General features: G+C 39.9%; 1 protein-coding gene across 1 annotated transcript in view; it reads left to right on the forward strand.

The window, feature by feature from the left end:
* Positions 1–12,809, forward strand: part of LOC106915994 (uncharacterized) — a 62,860-nt gene that overhangs the window by 16,567 nt on the left and 33,484 nt on the right. Inside the window, exons 5-9 of the mRNA XM_014983987.2 lie at positions 339–533; positions 2,844–2,924; positions 3,493–3,605; positions 4,804–4,862; positions 6,143–6,232. Coding sequence (XP_014839473.2) covers positions 339–533; positions 2,844–2,924; positions 3,493–3,605; positions 4,804–4,862; positions 6,143–6,232 — 538 coding nt within the window. The remainder of the gene's footprint in view (positions 1–338; positions 534–2,843; positions 2,925–3,492; positions 3,606–4,803; positions 4,863–6,142; positions 6,233–12,809) is intronic.

The following is a 12,809-nucleotide window of genomic DNA, read 5'->3' on the forward strand; positions in this document are numbered from 1 at the left end:
TCCTAACAAATCTAGTTCAGCTGGACTGAAGGTAAAAACTGCCTCTTAGGAGTGTAAAGGTCAATGACCCCTGGGGTAAATGACGAAAAAAACAAAACGGTTATCCACTGCGTAAACAAGCCTCACTTCAAAATAAGATCATGAACTGTCCCTCGAAGGCAGAAGACGTCTGAATGACTGGCTTACTGAAATTAGTTTTAATCACCATCTAGTGTCATTCTTTTCTTTTGCCCGTTCTATTTGATTATTCTCCACTTTCTTTTCGTCCGCTTTCTCATCCTGAATCGTAATCAGTTTCATTTTTCTGTTTTGTCATTTTAATCATCCCCCCCCGGCAGCAGGGAGAAGGCCCGTCTGGCGACGGACTCCGAGCTGGACCAGGACCTCAGTGACCGGCTGGGTCTGGGCAGCAGCGACACCCTCACAAACGGCAGTCACCGTGGCGACGTGGCAGCCGCCAAACGACTCGCCAAGCGTCTCTTTCACTTGGATGGATTCAGGAAGTCGGACGTGTCGCGCCACCTCAGCAAGAAGTGAGCCGCCACGGGTTTATTGTGCTGTTAAAGCGTTCCCCAATGGTCCTGATGAATGGTTCTCCAGGGTTTCTGAGATTTATCTCTCCACTCTTTTGGGTTTTCACTGGTTTTTCAGTCCCCAACCAGGATGGCACACTGTGCAACACGAGGTCACAAATGAGGAATTAACATGTTTTGAGCTAACAGCTACTTAGATTTATCTCCTGGAATCTAAAAAGCAGTTTTTATGTTTTCTGAGGATTTCTCTTACTTAAAGAACAAACGGCCCCAAATGTCACATTTAAAATAGGTTCTGAGCCCTTTGTTGCATTGTGACACAACACTTATTCACCTCTGGAGTTTTAGTTTTAATATGGCTTATAAATCAGAGTTAAGTGGATTAGAAATGAATGTTAATCCATTAATTAATTTAATCTAATTAAATAAATCATGCTGAAAAAAAAATAAGTTAAAAAAAAACTTTAAAAGTCAAATTTGTAAGATTACATGAAATTCTGGCTCATCTTAATTAAGTTTTCGAAGTTGATGTCAGTCCATATTTACAGCTTATCCTTAACAAACTTGGTCATCTCTATGTGATAAAAAAACAAAAAACATCTAAAAGTAGACCAAAATGAGACTATTTTTCCTTTTTTTTAGTGTGATATTGAAACATTTCTGTAGTAAGAACAGAGCAAAATGTCACTGTAAAGGGTTAACCGAGAAGAACTGAGAGTCACATGATCACATTCTTGGATGATATTGGATTTCGTCTGCTCAGCTGTTCGTGGGCCTCTTCTGTTTTGCTTCATATACAAAATATTTTCAGCGTGTTTTTATTTCTGCAGGCGGCTCGCTTTATCACCTGCAGTCTTTTCCTGCAGAGCTGCAGCGTTCCCTCTTAGAACGTGAAGTGTGGAGCGCAGCAAGTCTCGCTCCAGAGCCCGACACGTTGTGCAGCAGATGTGCAAGCTGCCCGTACACACATGTATTTTTTTTTTCTTTGCATCATTTAATTTTGAGATTTATTTCTGTTCTTTGTATTCGTTTGTCAGAAAAGATTGTGACCATGAATGGGGTTGCCTCTCCACAGTCACATCTGATCTAAACGCAACGCTGGCTGAAAGATTTCCAGCATCTGAGATCATTACTGTGTCACTTGAGTGCAGTAGTTTCCTGGATTCTTAACATTTCTACAAATGTAACATCCTGCTGACATGACTCACAGAGTGTCAATTTCAACCAGGCGTATGCTTTATTTTTCTTTTCTGTGAATAATAGATCTTACTGTTGAACTTTTTATGTAGCTAACTGAAAACTTGCTGGAAATCATTTGTAGCAAAATGTTTAAAAACACTTTTTTTAATGCTAAAAATGATAATAAATAATGTAGTTTTGTAAAAATATAAAACTACTAAGTGACAAATAATACTAGACTAGTGAAGTGGACAAAAAATATACATGGATTTCAAAATAATCTACAAATGAAATCTGAAAAATGTAACAGGTATATTATGTGTTCAGCCTTTCCTCTGATAAACGTCTCTAGCATCTTTGCACTTCCAGACTCTGAATCTGTCGCTCATTTTTCTTGTAAATCATCTCGAGTTCATAGAGATTTGATAAATCAGAGAACATACATTTTCAATCCTTGTCACAGATTTACAGCTTGATTTAGATCTTGACTTTGACTGGACCATTTTATCACATCAACATTGTTTTGATCTGAAATGTTTAGTTGTAGATCCGGCTGGATGGTTAGAGGCCTTTACGGGATAAATTAATTTCTACTGAGATTAATTTTACTAATTAGAGAAGGACTTTTTTTCTTCTGTGTTTAATTTAAAGGTATCAGAAAGAGGTGTGAAAATCACACTTCTCAGATGTTTATTTTCATTTGAACTCCACATTTTGTTCATGCAGTTCAGAGGAAAATCAGTTTGTTCTTTTTCAGTGTTTCGCTTCTAAATTAGAGTTTTAAACGGATCTACATTCGTAAAGTTCTCTGCTGCTCGATCCGCTACTCTGCTGCTTGTTTGAAATGATGAGAGACATTTTGGGATTGAAGGATTTGTCTCACTGTTTGACAGACGCGCCCTCGGAATATCCTCTTTTGTTATTTCTCTTTTATTCTGGCCTCCAATATGTATCTCAAGCTGACTGATGGCACAAACAGAGACTTTTCCAGCAAACACAGGAAGCTCAAACTGTTTGAACGCTACACTGTTGTTGCTTTCATGCTCTTTTGTTCTCTCGTTTGTTCTTATGTTGGCTTCTCTTTCCCGTCACGGCTACCTAAATTTATTTGCGTCATGTGTCTGTTTGTAGCAACGACTTCAGCCGCATGGTTGCAGAAGAGTATCTAAGTTTCTTCAGTTTTACCGGCCTCACTCTTGACCAAGCGCTGCGGTAAGAAAGCCTGTCACGTCTTTTTAGCACAAAGCATGAATGCTTTTGATTAAAAATGAATGCACGCTATGAATATTTCAAGTCTGGCTGTAGTTAAAGCTTCATTGTGTTTGTCTTATACTTTCAAAGTCATTGTCTGTGCCTCACAATACTTTGAGTCTGGCCTAAAACCTGGATTTTTAAAAATGTTTTTGTTGCATTTTCTGGGCCTGCAGGACTCTCCTGTGGTAAACACTGCTCTCTAGAGGAGAACTGTAATATTGCATCAATATCGATTTATTTTAAGGTTTTTAGACAAACTCTCGACTTTTAATGTTCGTTTTATTGTTGTATGCATATTAGGCATGCATCATGCATTCCTCAGACATTTGCACACTTTTAGTACTTTTTTTTACAGGGTGCAGTCATGAAAATCGTGAAAACTTTTAATCTGTTCAAAGAAGCAAAGGCTAGTGCATATCTGCAGTGCACACTGATGCTTGAACGCTTTAAATGAGGTCATGTTTTCTTGTGCATCCAGCTTTCTGTTTGTTAACCATCTGGTGAATGAATTGTGTTTGCGCTGTAGGACTTTCCTCAGGCAGTTTGCTCTGATGGGGGAGACTCAGGAGAGGGAGAGGGTGCTGTCACACTTTTCCAGACGCTACTTGGAGTGCAACCCAAAAGTCCTGCCATCTGAGGGTGAGCGCTGCGGGGAAAACACTCAGAGAGCCTTGAAAGATCAACTTATATTAGTACATGTGCTGCAAAGGAAATTGTTTCTTTATAAAAGTGATCATAACTAGCATATCGGCTTTGAGCCAACGTGACGACAGAAATACTTGCAAGCAGAGGACCACGGAGACTGCAGCTCCAGTGCTCTGCAAAAGTATTTACACCCCTTTGGCATTTCCTCGTTTTGTCACGTTACAACCAGAAACGTCGCATTTTACTGAGGTTTTATGTGGATTTTTGTGGAGTGGAAGAAAAGCGATAAAATGATTCACAAATAAAAATCTCAAAAAGTGTGGCTCACATTTGTTTTCAGACCCCTTTACTGTGATGCCCAGAAATTAAATCCAGAGTCTGCGTTTTAAGGAAGAGTGTTAAGAGAAATCCCACGTTCAGACCTGACCTGTCTGCAGTTTCTCACGTTCAGGACAAAGGAAATGGACAAAAACATCTTTTTATATCAGAGCAGTTTTTAACTTTATATGTGGTAAAAATTAACTCTTTCCTCTGAATACCATAAAAAGCATTGCTATTTTTGACAGACATTGCACCAAAGATGCACCTGAATGTAGGAATTCATGTTTCTGCAGTGACACAGAATCAGTATTTACAGGATCACCAACACAGACGGGAGCAAAGCCGAAGAAATCGAACCTCTGGGTGAAGAAAAGTGACACAAAGTGACGAAACAGGATGTGAGAAGAGTAAAAAAAAACAAAAAAAATACACAGTTTTTAGGCAAAACTTACATTCACAACCAAATTAAAAAAGCTCTCAGTTGCGGTAATCTATGGTTGTGGATAAGTGGTGACACTCTCCACAATTTATAATAGCAACCCACACTTTTCAGATTTTTATTTGTAAACTATTTTGAAAACCTCATTTAATTTTCCTCAATTTTCCCCAAAAAGGGATTTATGAATCCCTTTTTGGGATTCATAAAATCCCAAAAAGATTTTGGGATTTTATGAATCTAAAGTTTGTGGCTGTAATTTAGCAAAATATGAAAAAGCTGAAGTTGCGTGATAAGCTTTATGTTCAAGTGTTTGCAAATATTCAAATTGCAGAGTTATGTAGCAGTAGGACAGATCTGAAGCAGAAATGCCAGGAAGCCACCACGGTTTTGCTCTGTTTGGTTCAACGAGAAAACAATGTTTTTATCCTGCAGATGCAGCTCATACGCTCACCTGTGCCCTGATGCTGCTGAACACCGACCTCCACGGTCAGGTAGGTCCTCCGGTTGAACCGGAGTGAATGTGGACTGGAGATCCGATGTGGGAAAACCGCAGGTGATTAAAAAGGGGATTTGACCAAAATGAAAGAACCGCAGTTAAAACACGTAGGCGTTTCATTAGCTGTGGAGTTCTGCAGATACGAACTGAAGCCGCCGGCGCTCTGATCCGGGTCTGAAGGTTTTTTACTTTTGAGCCTCTTTCTCTTTTATTAATCTGTTCGTTTTACTGTCGCAGCCTTCTTTTAAAAATCTGGGTCATTGGCAGCTCTGCTCGGTGATGGCGCAGAGCTCTGGAAGAATGATTAATTAAAGAGGTGGGATTGGGGATCAGCTCTTACAGGAAGTTTCTGCACATTTGTTCTCTTTCAGTTTCGACCTCAGAGCTCACCTCTGGTGTAGGACGCAGGCAGCGGCTGCGCAATCACGATTAGAGTCGATTACTTAGTGATAACGTTGGCTGCCTCAGAGGAAACAGAAGACTGTGATGAGTTGAAATCATAATAAGGCGTTATCTCGATATGATAGTTCAAATTAGGGGAAAACTGCAAATTTTAACATGTAAAAAATAAAAAATCAAGGACCTTTGCTTGTCTTGTGTCCTCTAGTGGAGGATTTAAGTACAACAAGTTGCAAGTCCAAAAGTTGAACATTTCTATCAGTATGAGGTATTGAGTACAAAGTTAGTCAAATGTAAAAACAGAGCAACAAAAGTCTTCTAATAGTGATACAGTGAATGTTAACTTATCCAGATACATTACTACTCATTTATTGTGTGTGTGATCCAGACATTGTACTTGTTTTAATTAGACTTATTTAGATGTAGCATTGATATTACACACCTTTGATTCAATTACAGCTGCACTATTCGATCTGTGTGACCTGATCATCCTCAAAATGTGCTTCGTTTCCTCGCATTTCAACCCACATAATGTGTTTTTCAGTACGTCAGGGTTCGTGGCATGGTGTAGGGAATATTCAGCAGGGATTTAGTTTGGACGCTTTCACCTGTTCTCATCCCCAACCCTTTGACCTTGACTGTAGTCCAGCCGAGTAAGAAATAGAAATGAGCAGAATTATAGACTAAATTTGAAATATCAAGCGGCCAAGAAGCACACATTTTTTATCTCCTAATTCAATTTCATCTCATTTTCCCCCCCACAAACAGGTTCTCAAGGATTCAAAAGTTCATGCCTAATATGTACTGTGTGGTAGCATGTGCTGGCTAGAGATAACGAGGCGTTTCTTAATATAAAATAATCTATTTATTCCCCAGAACATTGGCAAGAGGATGTCATGCACACAGTTTATTGGCAACCTGGAAGGACTGAACGGTGGCCAGGATTTCCCCAAAGACCTGCTCAAAGTAAGTCCTTCTCCCTGTCCAAAAACAGCGAGCACGCATGTTGGCATGTTGCACCGACGATAGCAGGGCGGCTGTGTGTGTGCGCGCCAGCAGCGTATTGTTCCTCAGATCGGTGCGGCTGACTGCCTGTTCGGTCGACGCCGACTGCCAGCTGGCACCTACGGCCTCTCCAGAGGGCGCGCACTTCCTGGTTTCAGCTACAGGAGATTAATTGTAGTTTTGATCTGAAGACTGAGGTTGTCATATGAAACCAGCCGCGGGAAATCAGCAACTTCAGACCTCGTTGCTCTAAACGGATTACGACCCAGCAGACAAGGTTCAACCGGAGGCCTCGGGCGCTCTGCGGTAACATAACCCAATCAGTTTGGGGCTCCTGATAATGATGCTGTAGATATTATCTGCAGAGTGGTCCATCAACATGCCACAGGCCCACAGAGGGCCAGCCAACAGGTTGTAATGGAGTATTTATAATGCATGAGGGAGAGAACAAGGCCTCGTCCTTCTGCTTCCACAACGGGACCAAAATGAAAAGCTGCGCCGGCTATTAAGGGTAGATAGGAGCCGCCTTGTGGCCGCAACCAGATGGAGGGAGAGACAAAGGGAGTCCTGTATCACTTCTCCTATTTAGGCTTGTAAAAATCAAACAGCAGTCTTTTTAATCATCACATGTTCCTTTATTCTAGCTCAGTGAGACTCTCTGCTTCTCTATCCTCGAGCCAAACTCTCTTTTTTTCTCTCTCTGTCTTTGTCTGACTTCTTCTCGCTCCTGCTGGCTTCTTATCTTGGCTGCTTAGCTCCGGTACAGTTTAATCTCAGTCTTGCTGCCACCTTTCTCAGATTATCTTCACCTCCCCCTGTGAGTTCAGCTTTTGTCCCATTCAGGTTTTTTCTTTTTTTCTTTCCTCAGCTTGTCCTCCTGGATTGTGTTGCAGCAGTTTGTCTCTGTCTGCTGCTATCTTTTTTCTGGAAACAGCTGCTATTTCCATGTGCAAAAGAGATGCTGCAAAACTGTATATGTCCACTTTTCTGTATTTAATCAGATTCAAGTAAATGTGTAAAAAAAAAAACCTGATAGTTGTGGTTCTGGTCCAGAAGTGGTTAAAAAGGCATAAAACTTTGTCCTGTGAGCGGTCCTGCAGGAGTTTGGGGCACCTGGGTCTCTTTTAAGGGAATCTGCTGCTAACAGCTAACTGATTCGCTTTTAGCATTAGCTGAATGCAACACAGGAAGTCTTCTGGCAGTCACCTTTGACCTACAGTTTTCTTCTGGACATCGGACATCAAATGTTTAGGATTTGTTTACTAAACAAAGTAGATATGTTAGAAATTAACTACTTCCAAATATTTCATTTTTTTTTCATAAAGTACAATTCAATTTGACTGACTAATATTTAAATTCATAGTGTACAGTTTTCTTTTTGAAAAATTCATCTTTTTTATTTCAATAAGCAACTTGTTACAGTTTGAGTTTGCATACAAAAACCAAAGACTAATGAATCCCCAGACCTTAAACTGGGGATTCATTCAGGGAGTCGTGTTTATTTTAATCCAGTCTAACATTTACCTTCGTTGTTCTTTCTCCGAGCGTACTTTAATTTCTAAACAGCCTCTCTTGTTTGTTGCTGTCCTCTCTCTCTCTGCTATCGCTTCATAATTTCCTGCTTCTAAATGACTTCCTCCCCCACCATCATCAGCGATAGTGATTCCCTCATTTCCTCAACTCATTTTCCAACTTTCCCATTTCCCCTTTCGTGCCTGGTTTGAATTTACACTAGGAATGAGCCTTTCAAATGTTTGTCTCTGTCCAGTTTTGAACCCTAAATCTAATAGTGCAGTACAGTCAGGTCCTGCAGCTGCAACACATCCTCAAATGTGACACTCCCGTCTCCGTGCTTCACGGTTCGTCTTTTCTTCCTGGAATGTTGTGTTCGGTTCATATCAAAGATGTCCGCTGCTCTGGTGACCAGATATCCACGTTTACACTTGTTCTTGTCCCGGTTTTAGTCCATCTGATCTTCTGCAAACGCCAGGTTCTTTGTTTTTCTTTCAAAGCAAAAGTTTTTTCCTGGCACACCATGAGAGTTAAGCTTGTGCACAGAGTAGCAACAGGAATAAGACAATAATATAGGTCACAAGATGATATTTTAGATTTTCTGGGAAACTTCTGTAACACTTTATTTGAAGGGGTGAGCATATGACTAATATGACACCATCATAAATATGGCATAACACCCGTTATGAACACGAAGGAGTCTTTATGAATGTCTGACTGTTGTCATGAAGTGTCACTCGGTAAATAATGCAACTTTTCAAAGTTGTACTAAAAGTTAATTAAAAGTCCATTAAAAGTGCCAACTTTGCATTATATGGTAAATAATGACACCTTAATGCAAAGTTGGAACTTTTAATGAACTTTTAATGCAACTTTTAAAGCAACTTTGCATTAAAAGTGTCATTATTTTCCGAATGACACTTCGTGACAACAGCTATAAACATTCATAAAGACTCATTCATGTTCATAAGAGGTGTTATGTCATGTTTATGACAGCATCATGTCAGTCTTATGCACACCCCTTCAAATAAAGTGTTACCAAAACTTCTTTCGGCATCTTGTGGTCTGCTCTCATGGTGAACTTGGATGGCCAGACTTGGGCTTATTGCCATTGTTTCTAAATGTTTGTGACTTGTGGACAGTTTAATGACTGTCTACAGTTTATTTTTAGACCCATTTTAATCTTTTACAAGATCCATAAGATGCTACATCCTTCTTTTTGCTCTTTATTCTGTTTTTATATCCTATCTTTGTGTGAGTCTGTTTGCTGCTGTTGAACAGAAATTTTCCCATTGTGGGACATTAAAGGATATTTACATTCTATTCTATTCTATTCTATTCTATTCTATTCTATTCTATTCTATTCTATTCTATTCTATTCTATTCTATTCTATTCTTAAAGTCTTCTTCACCAAAATAAAAGTCTGAGCTTTAAATAGGCCATACCTTTGAGAGTATTTATGTCCTAATCATGTGCACCTGATGCCACATCCCTGTGTAGTTTAGCTGTTTTATAAGTGTGGATAAGTGTGGGAGTGTCCTACTTTTTCTTGACTAACAACTGCCATTTTTGTTGCATTTAACAAAAAAAAGTTGCTCATTTATTTCCTGCATTTTTCCGGTTTATTTATAGAACCGGCATTTCTCTATACTGCTTAAGCTGACTTTAAAATCTATGTGTCCCAGTACGTCAGAATATCTATTTTTAAATACGACATTCTACACATTAGACGTGTGTACTTTAGTTGTAGAAATGATCAGGACTTGCTCTCCCGGTGCCACAGTCTGCTAAATAAGCGTTCCTTCAACATCATTGTTCCTTCACTCCTCCATCGCAGCCCTCATGACAAAACAAAGCTGCTGTTCGGTTACAGCAGCACGGCTCCCTGCAGGATTTGGAGCTCTGGCTGCATGCCCGAGCTTGTGCTTTAGTGAAAACTTTCTTTATTGCGCAGCTTAGAGATGCATAGGTTTGCACTCCCGCTCACTCTCTGCTCTCTGCACTGCTCAGGGCTCAAAGCTTGAAGTGGGAGCTAATGATGCTCTGAAGTAGGTTACCAGCCCGCAGTGGAGCAGGAGAACAAATTCTGCTCGAGTCGAACTGTAGCACGGCTCAATCAGACGCCGAGCCGCTCTCGTCAAACAGTAATTAGCCAGATTGATGCTATCGAATGCGTAGCAGCATTGATTACGACAGAAAAGGCTGATGGCTTATTTTCTTTTTGCTAATGGGGGAAGAAAGAAAGGAAGAAAGGAAGAAAGAAAGAAAGACAGAAAGGAAGGAATGTGTCTGAAATATTCAGAAAAAATATGGGGCTACAACTGCTGTTCTTATACAAAAAGGTCAAGATACATGAAAGCTGGAAACAGATAAATGTAATTTTTATGCAAACGCACTGCAAAAACACAAAATCATACCAAGTATTTTTGGTCTAGTTTCTAATGCAAATATCTCAGTGCACTTGACAAAACAAGTAACCGTTCAGTGAGATACAGGAGCTTGTTTTAAGTCAATAATTATTTACTATTGATGGAAAAAATGCCACAGCACAACATTTTATTTCATAAGTAACATAATCTGCCAATTGAAGTATCTTTTTGTGAGAGAAATATTTGTTTCTGTTGCCGTATTTACTTTATTTCTTGTCGTCGTGATGAGAAATAGTGATTCTAAACATCCAGCACTTTATTCTTCTTTATAGGATGTATAGACTTGTTTTTACTGTGACAAGAAGCTTAACAGTCAGACACACACACACACACACACACACACACACACACACACACACACACACACCCACACACGCCCACACCCCCCCCCCCCACACACACACACACCTACACACACACACACACACACACATGTTTGTGTTGCTATCTTTGTGGGGACTTTCCATTGACTTCCATTCATTTCTACAGCCTAAACCTTACCTTTACCCTTTTCCTAACCCTAACCATCACATTCCTAACCCTAACCCTAACCCTAACCAAAACTCAATTCATACCTTAGCCCTAACTCTGACCCCTGACCCAAAAACAGGGTTTCCCCTCGTGGGGACCAGGCTCCAGTCCCCACAAGGAGCAATTAGTCCCCACAATGTCGTATATGTCAGGAAAATCGTCCCCACAAGGTATTACAAACAAACACACACACACACACACACACACACACACACACACACACACAGACAGACCTGAATGTTAGAGTAACCTTGGTTCGGTCTCAGCACATCAGTTTGTCCTTTGAAAATCCAGATCTTTCTCTTTACGGTCGTCTGCCTTGTTCTCTCTGTGCGACATTTTACTAACTCTGTTTTATAGTCTGCATATTAAACTAGATTTAGGATGTTATGTTTTTCTCTGATTTACTGCCTTGTTGGGAGAAAAAAAGCCCGTATTAAGGCTTTAGATTCTCTTGTTCTTTTACATTTCACTGCAGAGAAATAAACTGTAAGTAAACCAGGGTGGCTGTCAAAAGTCTGCAAGCAAAAATCTGTTAAGTACGCTGAAGCCAAATCAATCATCAAGCCACTCCTGTGCTCCAGCACAAATGAAATGCCTCTTTCACATCAACATCTGCCCCGGGGAGGAAAAGACTGCAGCAAGAGAGATATTGATCTGTGCAAATCTTACACCGTTTTCCTCTAAAAATAGAAATCTAGCACCATTAGTGTGAAGTGGAGACAGCTGCTTCGGTCAGCAGAGTCCCCCTCTCCCCGAGCTGTCGGGGCTTTCCGAAAGGGACAGAAACAGAGATTTAGATCAGATGTGGGAGAAATAAGAGGAAACAAGGTAATAAATATGATTGGAGTGATTATTCTCCTTCAAGATAACTAGTTTTTGGCAGTTTTCCTTTAACCTTAGGTTGCTTCTCCGCCATTATTACAGTAGCAGCAAACCAGCAATCTTCAGCTTCAACACTCTGGACAGGGGAAGGATGTGAGAAGTGCGTACACGAGGGTGATTGACACAGCTAAGACCCTCCTCCTGGCTCTGATTGATTGGTTGTTTCTGACCGGGTTGTTTATTTCTGCAAATGGCAGTACCACAGGGAAAAGGCAGAGTGAGGAGATTTATCAAAATAATGTTCTTTGGAGAAAATTAATAACTTAAAACCCAAGATTAAATTACTCATTAATTATGTTAAGGTTTGTTTTCTAATTAATTAATTTGTAACATCAACTCTGAGTATATCACCATGGTAACAGACTTCATAAACAAACCTGGTGGCTAGCTGATTTTCTCCTGGTCCTTACAGACCTGAAACATCTAACAAGGTGTTTCTATTCTTTATTCTTGATTGATGTTGAATATTTTTTTGTACTTTTAACAGTACCACTTTTCTAATTCTCTTATTGAAATTAGTATTCTGTGTACATACATAATACAGTGCGAACTTGTACTCACATCAGAGGATGTTGCATGTTTTTGTCTTTATTCTGTGTTTTTAATGCAAGTGAGATCTTCTCCGCTTTAATAAGATGCGGAAAACCTTGATAGGATGTTGCCAGGTATTCTTCTTCTTTTTATTTTTTTTACTAACATCTGTGTTCATGTCTAGCTCACAGAGCCGATTCTGTGAAATCTCCTTTGTTAGGGTTACTTAGCTGGAGCTCATAAACACATATCCTTCTGTATATTTAACTTACATTTATTCCTTATATGGTCCTCTGCTTGGGTTTGGGTCTTGGTACGGGACATTTAGGACATGTTACGCCTCCACCTGCAACTGGGTCTGTGTGTGGCTGCAGGTTGTTTGGACATATCTGTCAAAGGTGAGATCTGCTCCCCGGGGTCAGTAATGTTCCTTTTAGTTTCCTCCTCGCCAAAATGCAACCCTGATGCAGGAAGACAGATGTTGGTCCTGAGAGGATCCTTTTTCTTTTTTAGGAACTTGTTGTGCATACCAGAGGAAATAATCACAGTGGGAAGTAATTATTTTAAATTTAGCAACCAGACAGAAACAGAAGATACATAAAGCAATGTATTCCTGAAAATATGTAATATTATGATCTCATTACCAGAC

The sequence above is a fragment of the Poecilia mexicana genome, unplaced genomic scaffold (genome assembly GCF_051168715.1).
Source record: "Poecilia mexicana isolate PSO_F unplaced genomic scaffold, ASM5116871v1 scaffold_19, whole genome shotgun sequence".
NCBI lineage: Eukaryota > Metazoa > Chordata > Actinopteri > Cyprinodontiformes > Poeciliidae > Poecilia > Poecilia mexicana.